Source organism: Camarhynchus parvulus, chromosome 5, assembly GCF_901933205.1.
Source record: "Camarhynchus parvulus chromosome 5, STF_HiC, whole genome shotgun sequence".
In the NCBI taxonomy this organism is placed as follows: domain Eukaryota; kingdom Metazoa; phylum Chordata; class Aves; order Passeriformes; family Thraupidae; genus Camarhynchus; species Camarhynchus parvulus.
Genome location: NC_044575.1, coordinates 56,175,833 through 56,203,355, shown reverse-complemented (window position 1 = coordinate 56,203,355; position 27,523 = coordinate 56,175,833). Strand labels below are relative to the sequence as shown.

Here is a 27,523-nt window from a genome sequence, read left to right as displayed (position 1 = left end):
TGTGGGGGAACCTTTGCTGCCAGCTGACAGATTTTGAAAGGAAGCATCTCTTCTATAGGGAAGCTGTGACTGGGAAACACCTTGTGGCTCTGGGGAATCTGAAATGCTGGAGTGGTCCAGAGGGGAGGCTGACTCCCAGTCTGACTATATGGCACAAAGGAAGATGCAAGATCACAAGGGAGACTTGCTTAGAGAAAGGGACATGACTGCTTGAGGAGCTGAGAGAAGGAGTGATGACTGGGCTAGGGAAGGATTTGGGACAACCTTGGAAAACTGGGGAAAAACTGGAGCTCAGGAAGTGTGTAGCAAGATGTGAAGTTCTTGGAGGATGAAGGCATGGGGAGGCTGTGGCAATCAGAGGTGAGGACAGTGAGTGTGTGTGCTTGAGCATTGTGGTGTGGGGCTGTAGGTGTCTAGATGGAAATTAGCCAAGCCTAGATACAAAAATCTTGGCCAGGAGAAGAGGAAAGGTGCAGGAGGGCACTCAGATCTGTGTTCTCTCACTGGGCTGGGGCAGCACCCGGGTGTTGGAGTGTTTTACAGAGCCCTGGGGTGGAGTTGGCCAAGTTCCTGGAGTGCAGCATTTTGTAGGGGCTCTGCTGTGCCCATGGGATGCCCCTGTGGCAGTGCAGGCTCTGGGCAACTGCTCCTGCCCTCCCTGGGAGCCAGGCTTTGAGCAGAGGAAATCCTATAGAGCGCTAATGCTAATCACTCTCAAATCAGGAATGTGAAATTTGGGCATGCTTCAAGCATTAATTATAGTGGCTTAATTTCCTTATCTGGTAATGTGGGGATAATGCTACCTCATGGTGGTTTTGAGAAGGTCAGTTATTTAATGCTGCCTGTGCATGCCAAAGAAAACTGGAGAGGGGGAGAAAAACAGTAAACGTGTCGAAGCAGGATTTGAGCAGGGCAGAATAAACAAGGTCTGAGGATAAACTGGCATTGCCTGTGTGTGTTAGCTGAGTGTTGCCTATCCAAAAGGCTGAAAGAGGTGGGATCCTAACAAACTGGAAAGAACAAGCCCTCATCCTGGTGCCTGGCAGGCCATGCACTTTAACTGTGTGTTAAGAAAAACATGTAATGCCTGGGCCATATATCATGCAGGTTGTTAGAGGAATAACATGACATTGAGGCCTCTACCCTGCTGCCTGGCTTAGTTGACATAAGGTAATGGATATTGAGGGGAGGAGCTGAGTAGCAGCCTGATTGCATAAGCCTTTTTTCCAAAGGAAACTGGCTAGCACAATGTGGAGATATAATAAATTTATATTGTGGTGCACGACCACAAGAGGGATCAGACCGCTTGAGTTTTCACTTTTGCGTTTTTGGTTCTGCTTTCTTTCATGTAGCCTGGGTTACATATGGAGATTTTAATTGTCTGACTTGCCAATGGTAATATGAGAAATTTGGTTGAGTAGTGGGCTTGGCTATAGTTTGCTTTCTGTCTGTTTCTTGGCTTCAGTCTCTGCAGTAAAAACAAAGCTGCATTACTGCATGACTTTGATAAATAGATTTACATTTCTGCTTGCACAGGAAGTTATCTCTTACTGTTTGCTAGGTAAAGCTTCATTTCCCATACTCTGTTTTTTTTTAAAGTGAATATTCTAAGAAGTGACTGTGCCATTGAGTTCAGATAAAATACAGAGCCAGTATTTTATATGAGCTTGATCATTCAAACCTGATTTCTCTCTCCTGGTTTCTTTCTTTTGGAGTATCAGTTGTGTAATTGGCAAATATATACAAGAACAAATGCTGACCTGAAAGTGACTATTCCTTGAATATAATGGACCACAGATGCTTTCTCTTACACCTAATTAGTCCAACATTTTGTTTTGAAATCCATTTGTTTTCTAGGTAGAGTAGAAAGATGCAAAGTTGCTTGAAGGAGAATTGTCCCAACTTCTTTCTACTGTGTCCTTCCTCCATAAATATAGAAGCAGCTCTATCATTGAAAATTTAATGAAGCTTTCATCAATACAATGCTGTGCCTCTTCATTCTCTGAAATGTATTCATTTTTAATGAGCTTCTAATTCTAATTCCAGGTAACAGGAACAACTGAACATAACCATAAATCTGATTTATTTGTGAACACCGTGTCCCACGTAATTTACAATTCCTTAAGTTGTCACTGATGACTTTTGGCTGCTTTTGGTAATTTGGTAAAAATGTTTTTGTTTCCAACCTTTTTTTTTGTAAAAATCAGCATCAGCAAGCAGAAGCAATGACCTTAAAACAACAAGGTGGTTATCCCAGTGTCACACTGGAGTATTTGCCTTTTTAATTTTTTTTTTTAATTTCATAGCAAGCCTGGGGTTAGTTCCTTAGTTTAAAAATACCCAAAATATTTTCCCACTATTGTATGTGGGAGAGCTAGTAATACTGAACAAAATATAGTATTGTGGATAATTAATTACAGAAGATGGAAATAGTCTAGGAATAGCTGTGTACTGCACTCTGGACAGTCCCATACTGGAGATACCTATGAAGCATCCAATAATGTTGCACTGCTGGAAGAAGCAACCAGTCTTGCTTGGCTTTTTCTTACTAGGAGTTAATCATAATGCTGAAAAAATAGTATTGTCTACCAAATTTTATGCAATAATGATATCTATGAGTACATAATTACATTTTCAATTCAAATAAGAAAGCGTTAACACTGAAACATTGTTTTGGTCATGTGAAAATACTTTACTGTTCTATCTGCATTATTTAATTTATGGTCCTTTTATTGTTTCTCATAATTATAATTGACATTTATCCATAAATATTTAATTTGTGTTTTGGATGTTAATTGCAGAAGAAGGCCACATAGAATGTGATGCCACTGAGTAGAGAAACATAAAATTTAATAACCAGAAACATTTTCTACTACACATAGTATTGCCTTTGTAATAATACAGAGAGTAATGTAGAAAGAGGGGATGGGATGAATACCATTCTTGGCAATGTGCAGTTTTTTGTTTTATCTATTAACTTTCTTGAAAAGAAATATTAGTTTAGTACCAGGAGGAAGCTGCACTTGAATGGCACATGTTTATATCCTGATTTGTTTTGACAGGTCTTATTTTTTTACATTGATTTGCTTGGAGCATTACACCAGCAGGATGTTTTTCCATATATATTTCTATAAACACTTTTTAGCAGCTTCAGAAATGGAAGCAGTATGCTGAGCACATTATATGGATATGCTCAACTGTTTCAGGTGTGTGAAGCAGCCCCACAATTTTATTCCTTTAGTGAGACTTAGAACTTCTTGTCCTTGGTGGTGTCTCCTCGGTGCAGACCAAGAGGAGGTGTTGTGCTGGCATCTCCTGGGAGGTGCAGCTCTGGAGCAGTGTCCTTGGCACTGCCAGCGTTGGCGCAGGCTTGGGGCATCCCTGAGAGCCAGAATGGGGCAGGGCTGATGCCACTGCTGCCCTCATTCAGCCCTGCCCTGCTGCCAGGGGAGCCTTGACCCAGGGGAGGGAGCTGTGGGAAATGCAGCACAGCCGGTGGCTTGGAATCCCTGCTCTGGATTGTTCCCCAGTGCATGGCCCTGCAAGAACATGGCTTTTTTACCTTTTGAATGCTCTCCTAAATGATTTTCAAGTCTTTCAGAGACTCCTTCCTTACAAGATAGGATCCGGTGTGGGAAATTAAATCTGGCAAGTCCTGAGGTAGGAAAGTGAATGTTTGCTGTGCTGGTCTCTTCTAGAGACTTCACCCTTGGTGGTGCCAGCTCTGTGTCACTGATAGACACTTCCACTGTGGACTGACATCCATATTTACTGAATTTAGGATGGCTAATTACAAAACATCAAATTTCTACTTAGCATTCCTGTAGGGGGATACAGTATGGGTAAATGAAGGTAGTATAGAATGTAATCTTATCCCCTAAAGACTTACAGCTGAACCAATTGCTAAAGATTAGGAGCAGGCCTGATCTTAACAGGCCACACCTGTAGCCAATAAGAACAAGTGGTATAAAAGAGTGGATTGGTGGGATCTGGAGTCAGAGGATTACTGCAAGCACCAGAAACAGTCAGTGCTTAGAGGAGCTGCCTACGAGAAACATCGAGGAGGTATGAAACTGTGGCAATATGGAATCCTTGCACCATAATGATAATAGAGCTTTTGATATATAAAACAATACATTCCTATTTCCTGGTTGTTTGAAATGCAAAGCAGTACAACAGAAGCGTGGATGAAGGATCTGTGTTAACAAGGCTGTTGTTTTAAAAGACTGGCTCAGTTCTTCAGATGCTTGAGTGCCAGAGTAGCCTCACTTGTGCAAGTAGTCCATGGAAATAGTGAAAATCTGCATGTGATGATTACTTTCAGGATCAAACCTCTTCTATTTATTTTCACTTCTAAAAATGTACATCAGTTTTTCTGACAGTTGTTTTTCTGTTAAATAGTTTACTTAACACAGACAAACAGTTTATTTAAGATAAGTTGATAGCACCAGACTTGGAGTTTGTCCTAATACTGTCGCTTCTCATATTTGGCTTGGACTATTTACAGTAGAAGCTGGAGGTGAATGAAATGAGGGAGAGGTGGAGGTTTGTGTCATCTGCCCCTTTAAATGTGATCAGTTCACATTAAATGGCTGTTGCTCATCTTCTTCAGAGTGATACCAGACCTTCTACTTGCCAGTCTTTGACTAGGTCAGCTTTTGACTAGGGACTGTAATAAATACCAATCCAACCTCATTTCATGATGAGAGAGCATTTTTTTGTTCAAGATTGGAGCAACTACATTAATAAAACTGTTTGTTTTTCTTTCCTAATAGCTCCAGAATTATTTTTCCAGTTACTTCAAGGATAATTCGAGTATTGTTGCCTGGAATCTGTTGAGGAATGTATAGATAGTGCATAAAAGCTACATTCCAAGCTTTGTTTTAGAGTTTAGCACCCAAAAGTTAGAAAATTGCAAGATAAGGACTCAGGCTTAATGTGGTTCCTCTGTTTATATGGTTGGGTACTATTATTGACATGGAATGCTATTTTTCATCTTGCAGAATGTGTTTTATGCTATAATCACAATATTTTTATCCATTACTTTTTGGACACATCAAGCATATGCAATGAATAAGAGGAGCATCGATTTATTCCTTTTCTTTAGCATTCTTGATATAAAACTTTTTGTGCTTATGTATTTCTCCTGTGATATTAAAGCAGTGCTTCCTCGTCTTACTGATGGGAAAAATCATAATGGTTTTACGGGGTCTGTACATTTTTAAATGTGCTAAAAGGGGAATGGAGGTGGTGGAGTCACCATCCCTGGATGTGTTTAAAAAAAGACTGGATGAGGCACTGGGTGCATGGTTTAATTGAGGTGTTTGGGCATGGGTTGGACTTGATCTTGAAGGTCTTTTCCAACCTTGAGATTCTGTGAACTTTTTTTCCATCAACACTTCATCTTCAAATGCACAGGCTGCTTCCCCAGCAAACAAAACCAGCCTTTAGAAAGCCTCCTGATGTCAAGTGTTAAACTTAGAATGTGCCAATCCTGTGAGTAGCTGCTGGGCATTCCAGAAAAGGGTGTTTGCACGAGTTAAGGAAGTGATACTTCAGCTTTTCTGTGCATCATAATTTTGGAATTTTTACAGGTTTTATCATAGAGTGTTAAGGAGTTGGAATGGACCTTAAGGTCATCTGGTACCAAACCCCCCTGCCATGTGCAGGGATACCTCTGAAGGTCTTAAATTTTGTGTTACCTTTGCTAGGCATCTGTGGTCATACTCTTTCCAGTGGTTTTTTTATTACTTGGGCCCAAAATGTTATGGCTCTCCCCAGACTCTGTTTTCAGCACAAATGAGCTTTGTTACTGGCCAGGTTGGTGTAAAATTTTTATGCTTTGAATATGATCAGACATCATGGTGATGCCTTTTATGTATAAGGACAACAGGAAGAGAAAGTGGTGTGGTAGGAGAGCAAGTAAAAGTTACTGGCTGTAAGAGTGTGTTGACTTCCACTTGAGCCTCCCTGGTTACTCCAGCTAATTAAAATCCAGGTGTTCCCTGTGTCACATGCCTGTCCCATCCTTGTGTTCCAACCCTTTTTTTGGCACTGAGTGGTGAATCTGTTCAGGGTTTAGACTGGTTATCAGGTGAATTAGCTCCTTGCACTGCTCCTGGGCACATGTGCTGTTGTGGAGGTTGCAGGGCAGATCTAAAATAGGATAAGCTACTGTAGGACTAGACTTGACCTTGCACTTGTAGTAGCTATATTAGATACCATAAAAATAAATATATGAATCTGTATGAGGTACCTGCATGTATTTTTGCTGATAACTCCAGTGCTGTGCCAGGAGAGTGCTGTCCTGGTAATGTTCCTGCAGCCCGAAGTGCCCTAGGTGTGTGTCAGCCATGCAGAAAAAGCTTTGATCTCACATGATCCCACACAATTTCCCCAGTCCCTACTGTGGGAGTTCAGATGTTTGTTTTAGTTGACAACCTGAGTTTGCAGAGGCTCCATTTGTCTTTTGCTCAAACACGGTGTGGCTTAGATTGGGATTTCACTTAAACAAATGACAAGGAACTGCCTCCTCATGTTATGTAAAGTTTGCTCCTGAAAATAAAAGGATCACTTGTGGGTTACTGAAAGTGTTGCAATTTGAAAAAGCTGTCTTGGGGAGGAGACAACTTTCTTCTTGAAGTGGGGGAAGAGTTTTCAGATCTCTTCTTGTTTAGATCTTTCTATGGTCCTTTCAAAACTTGTGCAGGGATTTGGTTCACAGTGGACTTGTAGTGTTGTCTCCAGTGTGAATGAAAAGCTGGTATGAGAGATTACTCAGGAGGGTGCACAGTATGGTCCTTCCTAAGAGTGATGGGTTTTGTTTGGCCTATTTTTCTTCTCTACATAAATGAAAGTGAAGGTAATAGGAATGGCAGTGAAGCAGGTTTGATATTTGATGTGTCGTGGCTGTTGTCACCAAGCTGCTTTTTCTCTTTTCTCTTTTTTTTTTAAATGTTGTTTACAGTGGTAGTAGCCAGAAGACCTTTCATGAGTCCCAACTCACAGTTCTCTGCAATGAAAGGAAAAAGCTTGGATGAGCTGTGTGTAAAAAGTAAACAGGTTTGGGCAGGGAAGGCAAAGATATAGTAGGAACAAGAAACAGTTTTCTCCTGGGTTAGTTGATGCAGTGTCTCCTGCTACAGTACTTGCCCAGTTTAATGCATGAGTTTTCAGTGGAGCTCCAGGATGGGATGGGAAATAACACTGGAATTAGAACTTCATAGAGCATAAATTTAGGTATTTCTGGCTTCTTATCTCTGTGGTGTTTTTTTCACACCCCTCCCCCTGAAACAGAGGAGGCAGCTGATGTCAGGGGATGTTTGTGCATTATCAGAGAGATCACATGTATGCAAGTCATCTTTGTCCCCATCTTTCTTGTCCCCTGGCTTGGGGAGCCATCCCACAACTGTGTCTGTGCTGGTGTGTGCAGAGGGAGAGAAGGGCAGGAAAAGTCCCGCTCCCATCAGCGTCATGAGAGTACTTTGTGTCCCCAGGAGCATTAAACTTGGGGTCTTTTCAAAGCAGAATAGATGCTGTGCAGGTGAGTCAGCCTTTTGTGCTAAGGGCCAGGTGCTTGACTTATTTTCAAGCTGGCATGCTAGGACACACTGGCATTTATCACATTTGTAAACACTCTCAGAGCTGAGGAAGGCTATTGTCTCGTAACCGGTTTTCCTTAATGCTCTGGGAGTGACTGCCTTGACGCATTTTCCCCACGTGGCATCAGCAGCCTGTGAAACACAGAGGAAGCATTTCTGCTCTGTGACCTTTGCAGCAAAGTCATCTTCAGGGAGGACAAGCAGGAGTGAGTGTCTGCACTTTTGGTACTGTGCCCAAATATGTACACTTTTGACTCCAGAACAGGGAGTGAAAGACTCCGTGTCTTGGACCAGCCCTTGGGCAAAGCAGTTCTTGTCCTCGCTTTTCTGCTGCATGTGAATTTGGTGGTTCACAAGTCATTCCTGCAGAGCAGGAAGAGAAATCTTATGGTTTTAGCAGTGGAAAGATTATTGCTTGTATTGGAGTGGAAACAGAGCAGGTTGTGGTCTGTTGTGCTGAGTTCTAGGTCATGTTTAGGCTCTCACTTTTCTGAATGAGCATTCAGGTTACCTTTTAGTGATCTAAGTCTAAATAGTCTACTATTAGTCTAAAACATAATAATTAGTTTTTATAGCATTTGTCTTTGAACAAAGACTGGAGAGTATTTGTCTGTAGTGAAAAGTTGTTCCTGGTGAGTTTTCTACAATCTGTGGCATAATGATGATCTCAGTGCTGGGGCTGCTTGTGGAGGTGAATGTTGGGCTGTCCTGGACCCGCACAGTGTTGCTAGGGAAAGCAAAAACTCCAGTTAGATGGGATATATCCAGTACATGTAATAAGTGTTTTCTCAAGTGTCTGTATTCTGGGGTTTTTCTCCTTTTCTCATCTCTGTGTAGTGGGTTTTTTGTTTGCTTTCAGTAGGTCATTGTCTTGAGGGGCCTGGTCTTGCAAACAGTAATGAACGGGCTTTTTGTTTAATGGTGATACCTGTGAGAGTGTTCAAATAAGTATATGGAGCTGGGTCCAGGGCCTCCTTGAAGCCCACCAAATACTGAGGGTTTGAGACCTCAATTCCAGAGTGCCTTGAAGCCACTTCACCTCTCCCAGTAGTCACTCACTGACTGAAGGATTACGCCATTTTTTTCATAGTAAAATAGTCCTGAAGATATTCACATTTTGACATGTTATGCGTTGAGAATGTACAAGCTGTGAGCTGTTGTTCAGCCACACATTTTTAGCTTATCAATGATGCCTGTTAAATGGATATTTTGGGCACGTGAAAAGTGGCTTAATTGAAAGTTGACAAAACCAAAGAACCTCTTTTGGCTTGGCCATTTAATAGATTATTTAGCCTCACTTGAATCTGGTTTTCATAAAAGCTGCTGAGCAGAAATCACATGGGTTTGTCTTTCACTGTTCAGTGCTGTGAGGCAGGTGCTGGTGACAGTTTGAGCTGTCAGACTTTGTGCTCAGAGTGACAATTGCTGCCTCACTAGCAGAACCTAAACATACATTATCCTATTAGCGCATTCACATCCTTATGCAATTAAACTTATTATGTTTAGCTGCCTCCTCTGTGCACGTTCCCACAGTTGTAACAGTTTATCATTTAAAGCCTATGAGAATTTGAGTGAGATTTAATTCCACCTGTACAGCCTGGGCAGCAGTGGGGTGTGATTGTGTCTGTGTGGTTTAAGTGCAGCTGCCATGAGAAGTGAGAGTGCTGCAGTCAGTATTGTCAAGGTCTTCAGCAACCAGATAAGAGGGAACGACCAGCAGGAAATACTCCTTTGTGGGGGAGAGTCTTTGTTCCATGAGAGCACTTTCAGATAAAAGGTGAAAATTGATCATCTTGGCATTCCCTTGCCTTAAAATTACTTAAGGGCTGGTCAAGGAAGTTTCCTTGCAGTGTTTAATAATACTGATTTCTGCAGAAACCCCAATATTTCACACATATCTCAGTTCTATCACTTGGAAGTTTTGCAGACAAGTACTTGTCAGTTCTGGAAGCTATAATATATATTGCTGTTAAGGTGATATTTTTGGGGTGGTGTATTTTTTTTGAGTAAGCATCTATGTCTTAAAACCATCTGAGTCATGTATTCTATTTTTTAATACAAAGTGGTTTTGAAGGCTCAGCATGTAGTGGTTGAGATACGACACTAAGCATAAAGAGCCATTGAAATGCCTTCTGAAAGGAGGGGAAAAATATTATATCCCAGGATCACTGAATTAATTTACACATTTATTTATTGCTAGTGACCTGGGCAATGCTTTTTTGCCAGCTCATTAGGGTGTGTTGATGGGTTCAGTTTTGGGGCTGACATCCCCCTGCCCCAGTTAACTGAGGGCTGCTGTTGGTGGCAGGGCAGCAGATGATGGTTCTGTTTCACCTGTACAGACAGGACAGGTCTTTCTCTCTTGGGTTCAGTCATCTGGGGAATGTGGCCTGATCTTTCTGATTTCCATGAGCAACTGCAGCACTTTTTTTCACGGGGGAATTTTGTTGAACTGGTTAACTTTGTGCATTGGGTTCAGGTTGTGCTGCAGTGGATGTCACCAAACTCGTTTTACAGGGTTTTCCAAGGAAAACACCCATTATGGTGTTTTCTGCCCTGGGTAGGCTGTAATGGCTTTTTCAGTCGAGCTGCAGTTGCTTTTCAGGCACCTGAGTTGCACAATGGCACTGTGACTCATGGACCACAGCCTGTGTCCCTAACTGGATTCTTTTGAGGCTTTAATGGTTGTGTGCAATAGCCAGGGTGCAATCTTCAGTACAAGCAATCTATCTTTTCCTTATCTTTGGATCCCTTTTGTTTTATTTTTACCAGTAAACTTGGCTTATGGGCTTTGTGAGAATAGGGAATATGATCACTTTTCTGTAACATCTTAATGTTTCTTGGAGAAAATGCTGGTAAACTATGGAATGCCTTACGCATCTCTCCAAAATGTTGCATGTGGTTTTAGGGGGTGGAAGCAGCATGAATTGCCCTTTAAAATTGAAAGTTAAGGAAGTAGCTGAAGTTCACAGGAATCTGAGAGCTTTAGAGAAATTAACAAAAATGTGTTATTAATGGCAGGAATACAAAATAGCATCATAAAATGGTGAGAGTAGATTTTCAGTGTGGTATCCCCTTAGAGAGTCATTTTTGGGTAGAGAGAATTAAATATTTTGCAGACATGCAGCTTGCTTTGGTCGAGAAAGTTAGAGGTGGGCAGTGTTACATGGGCATCCCCAAAATGTCAGGAATTGGAGGAGTCATTGATTTCTGAAAAACTCATCCTTTGCTTTATTTTGTGTCTTCACTGGATCTCCCAGTTGTTGTTCATCATGGATTTTGCTAGTGGCTATTGTGTTCTGCAAGGATCCATAGAATCAAAAAATCATGTGTAAAATAGATACATTGATTTTTAATTTTTATTCTTTGAGTGGGTGATTGTGAAAAAATCCTTTTCATTATTATGTACAGCTTACAATTTGATTGAGACTCAGAGCATAAAAAGCTTGAAATCCTGTATTTCAAACTTCCTAGAGCTGCGTGCTCAGGGTTGTTCTCCCCTGATTTGTTTTAATTTGACTGCTTTAATGGCACTAGATAGTATCAAACATTTATTGTGTGTGATTTATATGGATAGGGAAAATACCATACACACTTTCTCAGGCCAGGAACAATGTTCTTTACACATGGCATTTAATACAGTTGTGAGCCTAAATAAATGCTGCTTTTGAATATGTGCACAGATCCTGTATAATTATGGAGCAGTGTGGTTTATTATGAGAGAACATGCAGCATTGTGGAATGCTCCTCAGCTGATGTTTGGACAAAACAGATCAGCTCAAATATTGTCTGGAACTGATCATCTGAATCTTGGGGCAGTTTTCCTTTCCCTTGTTTTCAGTGGCTCTTTGGTTAATCAGGGGGAGCAGTGGGCTCTGGTGGCACAAAGCATAGGGATGTAGCCATGGATAATGCTGGGGTTTGGTTGTCTCTGTGATATTTACAGCTGAAGTGCTGAATGGAAATGGAGAACTCTTGTCTTTCCCATTAACATTACACAGAGGTAGGAATGAACGAAATACTCTGCAAAATGAGTAAGTTAGACCAGTCCCACAGAGGGTGGCAGGTGGGTTTTATGCTAAAACAGGCATTCAAAAATACTCTTCCGGGCTATTTCCACACATAAAACCAGGGTACACACAAAATCCCAGCAATCTGTACTCTGAATGTGCTGTACATGGGAGGAACTTCACATAATGAAGAACAGATCTGTGGATATTTATCTGACTTCAAATCATTTGACAACAATTTGATCATGATCATCTCACCAGTGTGGGGAGGCAGCTGTGTGTCCTCCTCCCTCTTGTCCCAGCATCTGCATCCTCTGCTGAGTAACTTCACTGGGGTGTTCTGCTTTGTGTGGTTTGTGGCAGAATGGGCACTGAGAGAAATACTAACAAGAACAGAATGTATTTTGTTACAACTTTTTTGCTTTTATCTTTTTGATCCTCTGTTAATACAAGTTGTCTCGCTTCTTGCTCCCTCTATGCAACTGATTCTCCTCGTTGCTTTTCCTACTAACAAACACTGAAGGAATAAATTTGCATCACAAGTTTTTATTATGATAATATTCTTTGAAATGTACTGCAACTCTGAGAGAACAGCTCGGTGTTATGTCTTTGCCATGGTGAGTAATGTGTTTGCTCACTTTGTCCTTTTTGTGTTTGATAACCTGTGAAGCTCCCTCCAACTTCCCTGGAGTAGGGCTGGGTTTTTATTCCCCACAATCTGTAGGAAATGATTGAGATGCCAGCACAGCTAATGAAGGCCTGATATGTTCTCCTTATTTTTAATACCTAAAAGGAGCTGCATTAAATATGACCTTACATTTTAGCTTCAAAAATTTGGTGTGACATTCACCAAGTGGTTTAATGTGCTAGAATAGCAGTTGCCTTTTTTTGAGCTTGAAGAAAAAGCATTTTTTTGAATGATTAAATTTAAAATGCAAAAAAAAATTAAAATGTTCCCTACCATGCTTTAAGTAGGTCAGGATTTCTGCCACCCTTAGAAAGGAAGTTGAAACCTGACCTGCTCAATGACCAGGGTCGGATGGAGGAAGGAGGTTTTGATGTGTTTTTCCTTTTTCGTTTTTTTTTGTTTCTAATAAGTCAAAATATACCTTTTTTTTGAGGTTTGTTTCGCTGGCCACGTGTTGCATATTGTAGGGTATTTCAAGACATCCCTGAAATATTTATCATGCTGTGTCCCACCAAGAATGTAATCTTAAGGTCTCCACTGTTTATGAAGCACAGTCTATATTTTATCTCATGCTGAGAAAAGATGTGATAATGGTTGTTTGGGGATTATGTGAAAATGAAGTGAGGAATGACCCTTAAAAATTGGTAGGAAGTGGGAGATTCCCAAATGAGACCAGGGAGGTGGGGAAACAGAAATGCTGCTGTGGGGTTTTTCTAATGAATATTGTCCTTGCACTTACAATGGGGAAAATTAGGATTAGGGAGAGAAAGAAGCATTTAAAGAAAGTGCAATAAAACTCTGTTGTGCTACAGAAATGAAAGCTGAACCTGTAATTTGGGGCACTTGTGTGTGTCAGTGGTGCAGTTCCAGGGAGTGCAGGCACAGAGCCTGAGAAGGTGCCTGGGATGCTGAAGATCAGCCGTGGATCAGAGGTGCTGGGATGTAAATGAGCTTCAGCACCAGGTAGCACAGCCACTCCTGAATGAGACACTCATTCCAACAGGAAATGCTTTGCTTGGTTTTGGGTTCATTCTTTACACCTCCTTTAACTTAAGGTTAAAAAAGCAAGTAGATTTGCCAAAACGTTTCTTTTTAAAACATACTTGCCTAGGCTCATTTCTTGAAGGATTAAGTCTGAATTTGGATGAAAGATGGCAATAAAGTGTTACTGGGTTGCATCTTTTGTTTTTCTGCAACTTATTATTTAGAATAATTTGGGCTCTGTTCTGTGAGGTATTAAAGGGGTTCATGGAGATCATTCTTCCTTCTCTGATGTCCAGCTATTCAAATTGCAATAGTAAAGCCAACAGAGATTTAGCAAGTCATTCTTAATGGTGCTTTAGGGCAGGGAATAAATAATGTCCTAATCAACTGACATTTCAGTGGGGAATTGTGATATGATGTAAAATTACCTTCATTAGTCCAGAAAACCCATGTGGTCTCAACAGCAAAAATATTACTGAGTCTTTATAGTATTTAAAGGCTACTGGTGCTTTTGGTCTCACTGAAAAGGCAGCACCCTTGAAAAGCACCAAGTTCCCTGAGGCTGTATTGGACTGGAGAGGAGGGAAGGATGATTTGTTCAGTCATGACCACCACCTTTTGCTGCAGAAAGGATTTTTTACAGTAGAATATATTCGGATTTTTGCTATTAGAATATATCTCCATAACAAATTGCATGTTCTGTCTGAAGTAAGACAAGCTGGGGATTCTCACTCCAGTTTCTTCTGTGTTGTATTGGCTATTAAGGACAAGCAGAATGGTGTGATCTTACCTTTTCTCTTTCCACCATGTAAAAAAATTGATCCAAGTGAAGTGATCCAAGTGAATCAGTGGGTCTCTGACATATATGTATTATTGGTTATGCCAGATAAGATAAATTGCTTGCTTTTTGATAGAAGAATGTTAATCTCTGGTGAATTTGGGAAGGCTGCTTTAGACTGATGGCTGACAGTGATTAGTGTTAGGAGCAGAAGGAGCAGATGATTGAATACTGAAAAAAAATTTTAAAGGAAGACAAGCATAGCCCAGATGTTCTAAGATGCATATAGTTTTAGCTTTTTTCTCTCCTTTTTTATTTTTCTTCCTAAGATATTGTTGTTTCAGGGTTTCAGTCATTAGAGCACATAACCAGGACTGTAAGCATTTGTCCTGGTTCAGGGCGAATCTGGGAGAGAACCCAAATTTGGGAGAGAAACCCCAATGGGGTTCCTCTAGAAAAGCAGATTCAATTGGCCTCTCCCCCAACCAGTTTGGGAGAAAATATCTCTTTAGAGAAAAGTGGAAAAACCCAGGACAATGTCATAAGACTGGAGAGACATCATCTTTACCAAATCTGGTTACCTGTTGAAGACTGTCAGGTCATCAAATCCTCCTCTTGTTAACTTACAAAACTTTTTACAACTAAGTAATGTTAATTTTTTAAACTAATTTTTTGTCCTGTTACTCCTGTTGATTCTGATTCCAGGCCCCCATCGTTGTGACTAATGAGAAATACAATTTCCATTATGAAGTTCTACTCTATTGGTTGGACTTATAGTTCAGTAGCTTTTTCTGCTGTTTTTCCTGAAAAGCCAATCTTCCTAATCTTGTGGTTATCTAGTTGCCTTTTTGTGCATTTGTAGGATGAGCTCATCTGTTTTGAGTGTCATTGACCAGAACCACGCTGGTCACTTCAGGTTAAACCTCACATCCTGCTGGTGACTTTGAAACACCAGCAGCTCTTCTGCTGCCACCTTGGGTTCCATGTGCCTTTTGTAACTTCCCCACATAGCAGGAGGACCACGAGGTGCTATTTAATTGGTATGGGGCTGTCATTTTCTCTACTTGACGTTCTTTTAGTGATGAGCTCCCAGTGACTCTGTGACTTGTTTCAAATGCATGAATTAATTTTTTTTCAGTTGTCTTGCTTTCTGTTTCTGTTGTGGAAGGGCTTGGTTATAAAGTAATCTTGTGTGCTTTGTGTAAAGTATTTTGAAATAATTTGTCATGGTCTTTTGGCTGTCTTATTTTTAGCAAGTCTGAAAAATAGTATTTACCCTCAGTCTACTACCCCATGTATTATTGCATTGCTTGTGTTTTAACTGTTCATTGACTCAGATTTTCAGAGGTGTGTTGATCAAGCAATTTATAGGGTACCCTAAAATAATAATGATGGACACTTTTTGGGTCTTTTTTTTCCTCTCCTTTTACTTTTGGATCAAGATAAACTAGCTGAGTATACTCCAGAAACTTTGGAGGAGAGAGGAGAAATTCTAATAAACAAAGAGAAGAACAGCTTTTTATGCCCTCCCACCCAGTGGAAATCCCTGGGATCTCAGTTCAGGGATCTTGTTCAAACTGTAACCTGCCTGTGTGGTGCACGCAATGGGAAAGTTTATTTGGCTGAAAAATAACCCAAAAATAACTGTGTGGCTGCACAAATGTTATCCTGGCCTGAGGGAGAGGACAGCAGGGGAAGGACAGTGCACAGCAGTGCAGGTTACAGCAGCTTCTTTGGTGTTGATGCTGACTTAACATGTAGGGATACACTTCTGCTGTTCCCAAGCTGAATATATAAACTCAGGGTTGTTGGGACTTCTGCTGCTTATCAGAATGGCAGGTGATGTCTTAACCTTTGAGTTTGGCCATTCATTTGTAATTAAATAAAAAGAAACACTTGATTTTATTGTATCATAAACCAAGATTTATGCAAGAGCTCCCACTTGGTCGTGGCAACTTGTTCTTTCAGTCACTTGAAACCAAGCAAGTTTAGTGGTAGGGAGGACATCACTTTGTTACACTTTGTTTTTTGAGCACTGATAGGGATTTCAGAGCTATCCAGGACGTGGCTGATGCAGTTATTGCTCCACCAGGCTGTTTTTTCAGTTGTTTTTAATTGTGTGTGCATACCCCACACTGTCTCTGTATTTGAATAGCTTGAGGAAACTGGACTGTGTACTTTTCATGCTTCAAGTCAAACACAAGTCTCTGCTCTTGGCAGGAATTTGGCTTGGTTCCTCCCAATACCCAGGAGAGATGAGCCAACATTTGTAGATCACTCAACAGTATCTTTGTGAAAGATGGGTCAAGATTTTGATTTTTTAGAGACTTTCAAAGCCTTGCATGTTTCCCATTGAGACCCCAAACCACTGTTGTATTTTGGAAGACCTTGGTCATATGCCTGGCTCTCTGACAGATGTGTCTTATCAATTTTATCTTCTTACTCTGAGATTAGACATGAAATATGGGAGTGTCTCGTGATAAGCCCTCAGTAATTTGGTCAGGATATCCCATCATGCCACAAATACCTTTTAATGTTTTTCCCCTTTTACCATAAAGCCACATTTCCTTGTCTTGTTCCCACATGCTGTTGTTGCACTGTTAAAATGTGTTGAAAATACAGGACAGAAGGTAGAAGTCTTGTTTCAGTAAAAGATTTCAAGTAAAAGATTTGTTGTGACTATTTTGGGACCCCCTAAGTGTTTATTTTTTGTTGTCTATATTTTAGGTTTTTTTTCCATGTGATTTCTGGCTTATGTAGGTGTTTGGTGTGATGGAGTAAGTGAATGCTCAGAGTACTTGGTACAGTAAGATCTCTCAGCTCAGCCACATGGTGCAGGACTTTCTCAGGAGGTAAGAAAATGGATATGGAGGGAGAAGAGAGCAACATTTCTCATGAGGAGTCTGGTGTGAGATCTCACACTTGTTAGTGACAAGTATGTTTGTCTTGTGAGACAATGGGTGACGTGGAGCTGGATTGTGTCTAAAAAGGTGCAGTCTTGGCAATTTGGACAGACTTGGGAGATTTCGTAATTGTGACCTAAGTTCAGGTGTGCTGTGGGCAGCTGTTGATCCTGATAAATATTTTAATTTGGTATTTGCTGAGAACTCTGAAAACTTGCAAAGTTCTCACTGAAGGAGAATAAAGCATAATAGCAAAGGTTATTGACACAGTTGAATTATTATTTTAGTGCATGTGTTTGCCCAGTAGACCATAATGGATTTGGAGTAGTTGTTCTGGTACACTGAGTAAATTCTGGGTCGGTTTTGGTGTGCCTAGTCATTGTGAAAGCACTTATTTCTCAATGCCACACAGCTGCTCTTGGAGTGTCAGGAATTGGCCTGTCAAGTACTGGCCTGTTGTTTGGCCAAAGTGGCAGAATGGTGCTGTAAGACACGTTTTTGTGATTGTGTCCTTAATTGACTAGGCAGCACTATGTCAGGAAAAAACACTTTTATTTAAATACCCATAGAAATATTTTTTCTATCCTATCTAGAGTTAATAACATAAAAGCTTTTCTATTTTTTTTCCCTAGGGAAAAAAGGCTCATCTGTACTGGATAAAAGTGATTTAAGTTTTAGCTTGCTGCAAATTCTCTTGTCAAGTCCAAGCCCCTTGAAATGGTTTTGTAGTAGAGATGTTGAAACATGATGGGTGGTGGAAATATTTATTATTAATTCTCTCAGTATGTCTTTTTTTTTTCCTTTAGAAATCCCTTAGAGTCAGCTAAGGCTGTTGTTCAGCCACTACCTGGTCTGCTTTATTTCTGGTGCAGCTGAGAGGAACTGCTCTGTATAGCAGAGTATGTACATGGGAGTTTGGAAAATAAGGTTAACTGTGCCTGAATGTCTCCTAAATTTTTAAGATGTCTGGGCTCATTTAACCTCCTCTTTTCTGCAGTATGGAGCAGAACTTGTCTGACAAAACAAAAATGAAACAGAAGTGGTGTGCTTGCATCCTTTTCCCAAAAGATATAAACAGTCTAGAAGGAGGATTGTGTTCTCAGAAGCTTGGCAGATGATGCTGAGAATTGACATAACACAGATATAGGCAGAGCACCAGAGTCTCTTTTTGCTTTTGCTTTGTTGTTTAAAGGAGGGAGTTCAGATCTACTCTCTGGAGTCCTGATTGAAAAAAAAATGAAATGTTAGCAAAGCAATCTCTGACATTTTGTGTCACAGTGTGACTGGGCTGAAGAGAAGGGAGCTGCAGGTGACTGCAGATAGCTTATCAGCAGTGTTTAAAACCCCAAAATTCTCGTCTGAATTAAGCACTTCCCATCTGAATCTGATAGAGTTGTGGTTCCTGCCTGAAAGCTGTGCCCTATTGCCATGAGCTGTAGTCTCTGCATGGCACAGGGGTTCCTCTGAGACCTGTTTATTTACTAGTTGAAGACAAGACCCATTGTGTGGGTTTTTTGGCCAAATAAGGTTTTGAGAGCATTCTGAAGTTGTCTCCTCACAAGGTAAGGACAGCGAAATCACCACTGATAGAACTTAACAGAATCTGGGCAGGATTCTTCCTTCTCCCAACTTCCTCTTGTATTTGGCAGTCAGGGAAGAGATGGCCCAAAAAACATAGGCAGCAGCTACTGCAAGTACTTGAATAAGGATTTATGGATTCCTGAAGCTGAGGTGTGAAAAGGAAAAGACTGATTTTTATCCCTAACTCCCTGCTGATCTCTTAAGCTCCTTTATTCCGAGGCTCTCAGAGGTGCTTGGTGTCACTGAAGCCAAACTTCTCTTTCCTCTGCTTTTGCTCCCTGTCCTGTAACATGGAAAAAAAATGGCTTTAGCTGGGTTCTTTTGTCTCTTTTGGATCTCAGAGGTCATGGCTGCTGCAGACTCCAGGAAGAACCTGTGTCTGTTTGTCCATCAGCGCAGTGGCCAGCTGCAAGTCTTTGATGAGCTCTTGGCTGCTCAGCAGAAACCACTGTGACTTGTTAAATGTACTGAAGGTTGTGAAATAAACAGGTTTGACAGCTGCTCTCCCCAGATTGGGCTGTTCTTGTCTCAGTTCAAGAATCTCTGCAGAATATCAAATTGTCTAATCCAAGCTAAGCAAGAAGCCCAGGAATGTTTCTAGAAGCATCTTTGATTTAAAAAACTAGATGTCATTCTGTAAGCTTTCTCATGTGTGTGTTTTCTGTTTTTTAATATTCCCTCCCCATAAATCAAGGCATTCCACTTCTATAAGTAAATTTCCCTCTGACATTGAAATTGAGGAGCAAGTGAAAGCATCATTTTTGCTGATTCTCTCCACTCCTGTTGTTTGTGGTTCAAGTCTTGGCTATGTATTGAAGACTGTATTATTTTTTAATCAAAACTGTATCTTCCATAGTAGAGAGGATCATTGTTTTGTTACTTGAAATTACAGAAACATCTTGGTTATAAAAGCTGAAGAAAGAGAGGCTTAGAAATTCAAAGTGTTTGATACTGTTTAATGAGTCTATCTACTAAAAATAGGCTTTGTAAAGAAGGGTAGTAACTCATTCTGTAATACTCCTAGTCAACAGCAAAAGCCATAAAGTTTTTTTTTACTGAAATGATTAATGGCTGCATATCGAAAGTTCTGCAAATTTTTGTAATGCTCAGCAGAATCTAAAGTTTTGAGAGAATATCTTGTGTTCCTGCTTGTGAAAATAGCTGTTCCTTTAATCTATTTTGTTTGCTGCCTTGCCAGCCAAGCTAAAAAAGTGAGCAGCACCATCAAGCTGTGCTGATGTTGTGAGCCATTTTCATCCTCCAGTGTCCCAGAGGGCTGATTCCTTGTCTGCCATCATCCCTGCATGAAGTGAGTGTGTGCATGTGTGAGGAATGCAGGATTGGGCCCCAATCCTGTACCTTTTGAAGACACTCTGTCCAAAACAAACACTCAGTTCCCAGTCAGTGTAATTTAGTTGATAAATATCTTAACAGCTTTCTGGGGAGGAACCTCTGCTTGTTTTCTGCTATGTACCAAAAGCATTTTTAGTGTGATCCTGAAGTCCTTGGACATGAGGGGCTGTAGTGGTGTTTGTGCTTTGATGGTGCCAAATCATGTAGATGCTTTATTGTTTGCTTCCCCCAAAAATTTTATGTTCTAGACTGCTCAGAGACTGGGCCTTCTGTTTAATATTTCATGGGGGTTAAAGAGAAGAACAACAGATTAAACCAGTGTCCATGAAATGAAAACAAGCGTTCTAATGTTTATTGATGTCAAAGACCAGGACTCTTCATTGTTCCTGGTTGGCATTACTGATGGTTGTCTCTGTTTTATGTCCATGTGTAAGTCCTTGGGCATTTTCTATTGATATCTTCATCCTGATCACATGTTCTCAAGATACAAACTCAAATCCAAAAGGAAATGTTTTAGTGAGTGTGTGAAGTAGAATACAGATTGCAGAGGCTGTGCAGCCTGGGTGTGAAGAGGAGAAGCAGCAACATCACACCATTTGTTTAGCTCTCATGTGAAGCTGTTGTCTTCAGGCAAACTCAATTTTTGTCAGTTAGTTCAATATTGAACCAATGTATGGATGTGATTTTTTAAATACAAATCATTAATTTATATATATAGCATATCTGCATACATAATACACATACAAATGCAAAAGTGCCTCTTTAAGGCTCCTAATTTAAGAAACCACAGGGCCATTTGTTTTGGCCCTGATTTGAAGGTGAGTTAAGGAGGTATTTTGGTGCTTTGCTCATTTGGAGAAAGCCACATATAATGTGTTGGCCAGTGAAAGATGTACAGAATGGTGTCCTGCTTCCACAGTCAGCTGTTCTTACAGTAAGGCCTGTGGGGAAGAGTTGGACTTGGAAAGAAAGGAATCTCCTGAAATGATGTGGTTTGTGTGCCATGAGGAGCTCTCTAATACCAGCTGTGGTGCTGGGGTGTCCCTCTGTGCTATTGAATGAGTTGGGTGACTTTGAGTTCTGTGACTTTGATGAAGTCACAGAAATTGCTACATATTTTAATAACTAGCTAACTAAATAATCCAAGTGAAAAAAAAGTATTTTCAAATTTTACAGTGAAAGATAATTTTTTTCAAGTCACATTTTGAAATCTTTATTTGAAGATGTGAAAGAATTCATTAAATCCACCTTTATAACAATGTGCCTTTGTGGTGATGACACATGCTCTCACATTAGTGGTCTGCAGTGAAACCAAAAGGAATTCCTTGGAGCAGGGTTGGGGAAATGCCTTTGTTCCCTTCCTCAAGAATCAGATGGAAATGTGTGGCCCAACACTGGCACTGGTGGCAGAGTGGCTGCTGTTTGTGGGGGCAAGGATGACAGATCTGCTGGGAAGGAAACTTGGGATCTGTGTGTATTAAATCTGTCTGGAGATGGGAGAGCAGGCAGGACATGGACTGAGTCCAGCTCTGCCCTTGACTTGTCCCATACAGCCCCTTTTGAATTCAGAAGGAATTATCTCCAAATAAATATAAGGGTGGATGTGCACGAGTGAGTGAGAATGCAATCACCTGATGTGGGATTCCCATAGTGAGGTGTTGACTCATCTTTTCATGTATGGAAAGCTATTTTGCAGCCTTAGAAACAGTGCTTTCAGTTGGGGAAGGCATGGAAGCACTTGTGTGAAGTGCTTTTCCAAGGAGGGATTTTTTCCATAGTCGAGTCCTGTGCAAACATGAAGTGTCTTTGATTTAGGGAAGGGGGGAGTGAAGTAGTTTCAGGTGCTACTGTCTGTGAATAATATCCTGCACATGGAGCTCCTGTTCTGTTGGTCCTTAGGCAATACTGTGATTAAAAAAACAATACAAACACCTGCACTTGGATCCACCTGCTGAGTTCTGTAGCTTTATTCCCTGTTCTATAACTTAGGAAAAAGGAGGCAGGGACTTTTCTGTGCTTTGGCTGCTGTGTTGAGAGGCACAAACAGCAAGAGCTGCCAGAATAGAGACAGTGAAGCTGTCCTTGTGTTGGGCTCCTGCATGCACAGACAGGTTGGGGGAGGAAGGAGAAATCCCTTTCCCTGCTTTGCCTGCTCTCTTGCATTTACTCTTGCTCCTCCTGTTGTGGGGACATAAATTGCTTTCATTATGTACCTTATATTAATTTCTCATTATTTTATTGAGTTCGTGTCCCAGCAGCTTCTAAATTTCAGGCTTAGTGTGCTAATGAAGTTTAATCGTTCCCTACCCAGATAATTTGTATTTAGAAATACACTTTGTTTTCTAACTAAAGAAATTCTGGAGCAGGAAAATGCCCAAGTAGATTCAAGGTTTGCTCTTTAACATTTGCAGCTGATGTGCAAGATGCAGGTTGAAGCTGTAGTTCTCTGTGTTAGCAACAACAAAAAAAAATTGCTTCTTTTTTTAATTGTGAGATACAATTGTGTTTGTTTTGCACTTTCTAATCTTGAAAACAGAAGCTGGACAAAACTGGTTGGCTCTCCTCACCTCTGCCTCTGTAAGGACTGGAACCAGTTTAGTTGGGGATAGGTCAGCAGTGTGAAAGTTTTGTTTAAGATCTTTCTCAGCCGTGTCAGTGTTGTTTCTCTTAACTTGTTTAGCTTTTGTGCTGGGTTTGTGAAGGTAAAACATGGCTTAGCCCTTAATGTACAACTGTTTTGGCTTCAATATAGAAAAGCTATAAATAGGCTCCCCTTTGCCTCCCCAGCAGTAGGAAATGACTGCAGCAGGTGTTGTCCTCCGCTAGAAGTTTGCACATTATTACTACCCAAGTAGTTTTTTCTTAAAATCAGCTTTCTTGTTACGTGTTCTTCCTTTAATAAATGCCAACTGACTGGTCAGCAAGTATCTTGTTAAAATCTAAAGTCTTCATTAGGTCAAAAGAAATAAAACCAGAAAGGTATTTTTGTTTTATTTCTGTGCAGCCTCTGTGTAAAGTTTATTTTATATGCAATTTAAAAAGTATTACCAGAAGACGCAGGAGAGCTGCATAAAACTGACTGAAATGTTTTTTATTCTTTTGGCTTTGCTGGGCTGGATTTTAGCTCAGGTTTGTAGCAGTACCTCTGTGATAGGACTGGCAGATGCTTGGAGGTCTGCAGGCAAGATTTGTGTCCATGCTTGGATTGAGTTCTCCTTGCACTGCAGCATCAGGAAAATAAACAGGGCTTTTGTGCAATGAGGTCATGCTTAGAGTAAATAAGGATCTTGCAGTCTGGTCCATGTGAAATGGGTTTGCTGGTGTCAGTAACAGCTTCCCCTTGATCCAGACCAAATCCATCATTTTGTTTGGATTGATGCTTGGTCCCAGCAAAGAGCTGGAGGTGTTTGGGCAGGGAGAATCAGAATCCATGTTTGTGCTGCTGAGCCTGTTCTGCTCAGGAGGGTGGAGAGCCCTGGCCTCCTGCCCCTGGTGGGTGCAGCAGAAAGTGAAATCAGGGCAGATGTGCTGTGCAAACAGCAAAAAGGGGGGACACTTCTGTGTTTCAGTTCTGTTTAACACCTCTGTGCCTTTGCACCCTTTCCTTTCTCCCACAGATGTGAGAGCTGTGTGGAGCTGCTGTTTGTGAGAGGGGCTGGGAACTGCCACGAGTGTGACACCCCCCTGAGGAAGAGCAACTTCAGGGTGCAGCTCTTTGAGGACCCTGCTGTCGACAAGGAAGTGGAAATCCGGAAGAAAGTGCTGAAAATGTGAGTGTCACCATTTAAAATAACAGAAAGTGGATGTATTTCATGCATCAAATTTTTTAAAAAATGACTTGTTCAGTAGTACAGAGGAGATTTTAATTTTTTTAAAGCGGCAAACTATAAAAGTTGACTCCATTTATCATGGAGGGATTTCAGAGAATCTGATTTTGTGCAACAATTGAAAGCTGAATTCTCAATTTAGCCTTGAGGGATTCCTGCTTAGCATTAGAAAATGTTGAGAGTTTCTATGTGGCCTTCTTTGGCAAAGACTTGGCTCCAAAATGGAGATGATTAGATATTGAGGGGGTGAACATGGCAGCAGAGCAAGGAACAGGATCTTGATTGTTTTGTTCCCTGGGGACCTGTTCTGAGAGTTGAAGGCCAGTTCCCTTCAAAGTCTAAATGGGCAAAAGAGAGTTCACATTGTTTTTTGCTTCACACAGCAATTGTTAGTGGAAGTGGTTACAAGCTTGGTGTTACCAGTCTGTCATGCAGATTTGAAAGCTCTTGAAATTGAGATAAATGAGGTCTAAGATTGCATCTCGCTCCTTGTGGCCAGTAAGCAGCATTTTATAAGGAAAATATGGGAGCCAGTTTGTGTTTTAATAGAAGAAAATCTGATAAATGTAACAACCCAGAGAGAGCTCTGTGTGCCTAAGTGAATTTACAGGTAAATTATAAGCTTGCCAGCCTTTATCTAAAACTTGGTACAATAGTAAATGAATCATATGGTGTTGCTGAGATGTGGGGAGACTGTGCCACTGAATACCAAGATGCTGATGTGGAAAGCAGTGAAAATTTTGATGTTGGATTTTAAAGTGTACTGAAGTTAACAGAAGTCAAACTGGAATAAGTCAATTAAACATGGAATGAAGTTTAGTTAGAAGAGAAAATGTTGGAAAATTCTTGGCCCTCTGTGGTTTGCCAGATTAGTTTTTAGGAGGCAGAAAAAATGCCCCCAAATTGGAATATGGCCTCAATTCTTGGGATTTTTATATTCCTGGGTGTCACGCTCCACAGATCAGACAGAATCTCAGCTTTGTATTTTCTTGGGAAGAAAGTCTGCCTGTCTTGACTTTCAAAAGCTGCCCATGTTCTAAGCCAGTTGTCCCTTCATCTTTTTACTTTCTCCAGCTCTGAAGAGGTGAATATGAGTGCTGGAATGGTCTATTGATATGAAATGAGATAATTGTGTAGCATTTTCAGTTTGCCGCTGACATATGCTTTCTGTTGTTGGCACAAAGCCAGACTCCCTTTTCTGATTGTTCTAGAAAAGCTTTTTTTTTTTTTTTTCTGTGGGTGTTGCTGTTGTCTCTGCCTTTGTTAAGAGGCTGGCTGGGAGTTACTCTGTCTTGGCCTCTGTGCTCATGTTTACCTGTAACCCTGGAAAAGGAATTGGCAAACAATAGGCAAAGATAGCAGAGATTTCTTCCAGGCTCCTCCTTTCCTTTGGAGCAGGCATTTCTGTCTCCCAGTAAAGACTCTGGTCAGTTTGGGAGTCACAAAGCACACAGTAGATAAAAGTAGATCAATGCTTAATCAGCTTGCAGCAAAAGCCTTGTTGAATGGAGATTGCATCTTTCTGTGTTTTATAAATACTTTTCTCTTCTCTCAAAGATACAATAAAAGAGAGGAAGACTTTCCCACTCTAGATGAATATAATGATTTCTTGGAAGAAATAGAAGAGATTGGTAAGTCTTAATGCTTGAATTTTTGATGTGCTGTGCTTCTGAGACCATAGGCTTTTATCTTCTGACTCAGCTGCCTATGAGAATGTCGAAGTTCAGTTTCTGTAATATGATTTATCACAGTATCAGATTTTTATCTAATTACTTTTTTTTCTGGATTTAATCATATATGTTGAACTGTAAGACATTGTTAAGTAAAACATTTTATCTGCCAGAGAAAAAACACAATCCAATGAGGAAACAAAGCTGGAAAAGAAAGGCTTGCAGGGGACTGTCAATGCTGCACTGGCAAAGATTAAACAAAGAGAGGAGAAATTGAAATTTTCATTATATCCCTCCATTAGCTTTAACTACCATGACAGAAGCCATATGGTGTCTTTCATCATTTTTGCTTCTGCAAGTACAGTAGTTGAAGCTGCTTTGAAGCTGATGACCTTACATACCACTGTGGTAGCATTTTATGTTGCTGTGCAGAAGGAGAAGGTTCAGGAACAGACGTTGATTTCTTTCTCTTTGGATTAGCTGAAGCAGAACTTTGCCCTTTGGGGAAGGGACAATGTTATCAACAGAGTTTATTTTCTTCTTAGTTAGGGTGACTTGTGATTTATGGTGGAGTGATGGGTTTTGCTTAGAAAAACAAGGATGTGTTCAAAGGAGTGACTCCTAAATGGTTTGTTCTTGGTTTTTATGAGCTTCTGAGGCTTTTCTTTTTTTTGACCTGGAGGAAGAAGAGGTGACTTAGAGCATGCAGGAGGGGCAGTGAATGTGATTTGAAAGAAACCATGGAGATGACACTTCTCCTTCATTATTCTCAAAGGAGCCTTTGCTCCTTTTTGCACTGTGGTGTTTTGTAGAAATGTATCCAAACACTTACTGCTGTGAGCAATGTATCATGTTTTTGTTGGCACCAGGGGCTGAGGCTGGGAAGCCAAATCGTGTGGCTGGGAAACACCAGTCACACTCACATGGTCCAGATATCTGGAGGAGATGATGTGGGTGTAGCTTTGTTTGTATATTTTTTGGAATGGTATGGGGGAAGGAGGGAATGAATAGAAAGAATGGCCAGAGGATCCTGGAAGAGTCTGTGTGCTCATGGGAAGCAAAACTGCTTTTTTTCATGTAGCATTAAATATAATTTCCCACTTAACTGCTGTTGCAGGACTTTTCAACATCTGTAACAAGGGAGTTGAAGTTTTGCCTGAAATTGTGTGAACCTCATGAATTTGTGCAGGATGTTAAGGTTTTACAGCTCTTGGGATTAGGTGGTTACATTGCAAATGGTTCCAAATCTTGTACTGGGAACTTGGTTTTAGAAGCAGCAGAAACCTGGCCGGTCTTGGTAACCTTATGAAAAAAAAATGATTTGGCCAGTAATTGTTTTGGCCCTGCAAATGCACAGTGAAGAAGCTTGATAGAATTTTGAGGAATTGGAGTTAGTTACCTGAGAGGAACACCTAAAATACTAAAAGGACTTGGAAGTCCAACTGCATCCTAGTTTGTTTATATGGCAGCCAGGGTGATGAGAGGAAGGGAGGGATGCAGTCAGAAGACTCTTTAATTTTCACTGTCACTGAGTTCATTTATGATACCCCAACTCCAGACAGATCCCAGAGGACAGTTTAGATTCAACAGCACCACTTCAGGCAAGAGTTCAAGCCCTGTTTGCTCTCTCTGGTGACAAAGCCCATTGCACATTTGTCCCCAAGCCCATCCCTGCTGTGGTCCTGGGCAGAATTCCCCACCTGGCACTTGTCTGATGTGACATTTTCCAGGGCATGTTGTGAATGATGTGACTGAACAGTATGTTAAAAGTCATTGACTCTGTATGATAATTTCACACTTTACTGCTGAGAGGAGTTATTTCATTTTTGTGTGTCTCTGAATTCCCTGCTGGCTTGTTCATGTGGAAAACTGGGCTGCAAGATGGAAAAGAAAGGATGTGCAGGGCAGCTTTGCCTTGTGGAGCCAACATTCAGCAGACTTGCAGTAGCTGCTGGTGCTTGGGAAGGTTTCCCCTCTGCCCATGCCCCAAACTTTGAGTTTTTCTGTGAGAGGATCAAAGTGCAGCTTCACCTTTTTTTCCCTCTTTGCTGTAAAGTTTTGATTCTGAAGTTCTTGTCGGGGCTTAAATGAAGTAGTTGCTTAGCACAGGCAAAATGAAAACATCCTG

At 40.8% G+C, this 27,523-nt stretch overlaps 1 protein-coding gene across 1 annotated transcript in view; it reads left to right on the top strand.

Annotated features, from left to right (window-relative positions):
* MNAT1 (MNAT1 component of CDK activating kinase) overlaps positions 1 to 27,523 on the top strand; it is a 119,410-nt gene that overhangs the window by 10,980 nt on the left and 80,907 nt on the right. The window contains exons 2-3 of the mRNA XM_030948553.1: positions 23,516 to 23,668; positions 25,283 to 25,356. Of these exons, the coding sequence (XP_030804413.1) occupies positions 23,516 to 23,668; positions 25,283 to 25,356 (227 nt within the window). The remainder of the gene's footprint in view (positions 1 to 23,515; positions 23,669 to 25,282; positions 25,357 to 27,523) is intronic.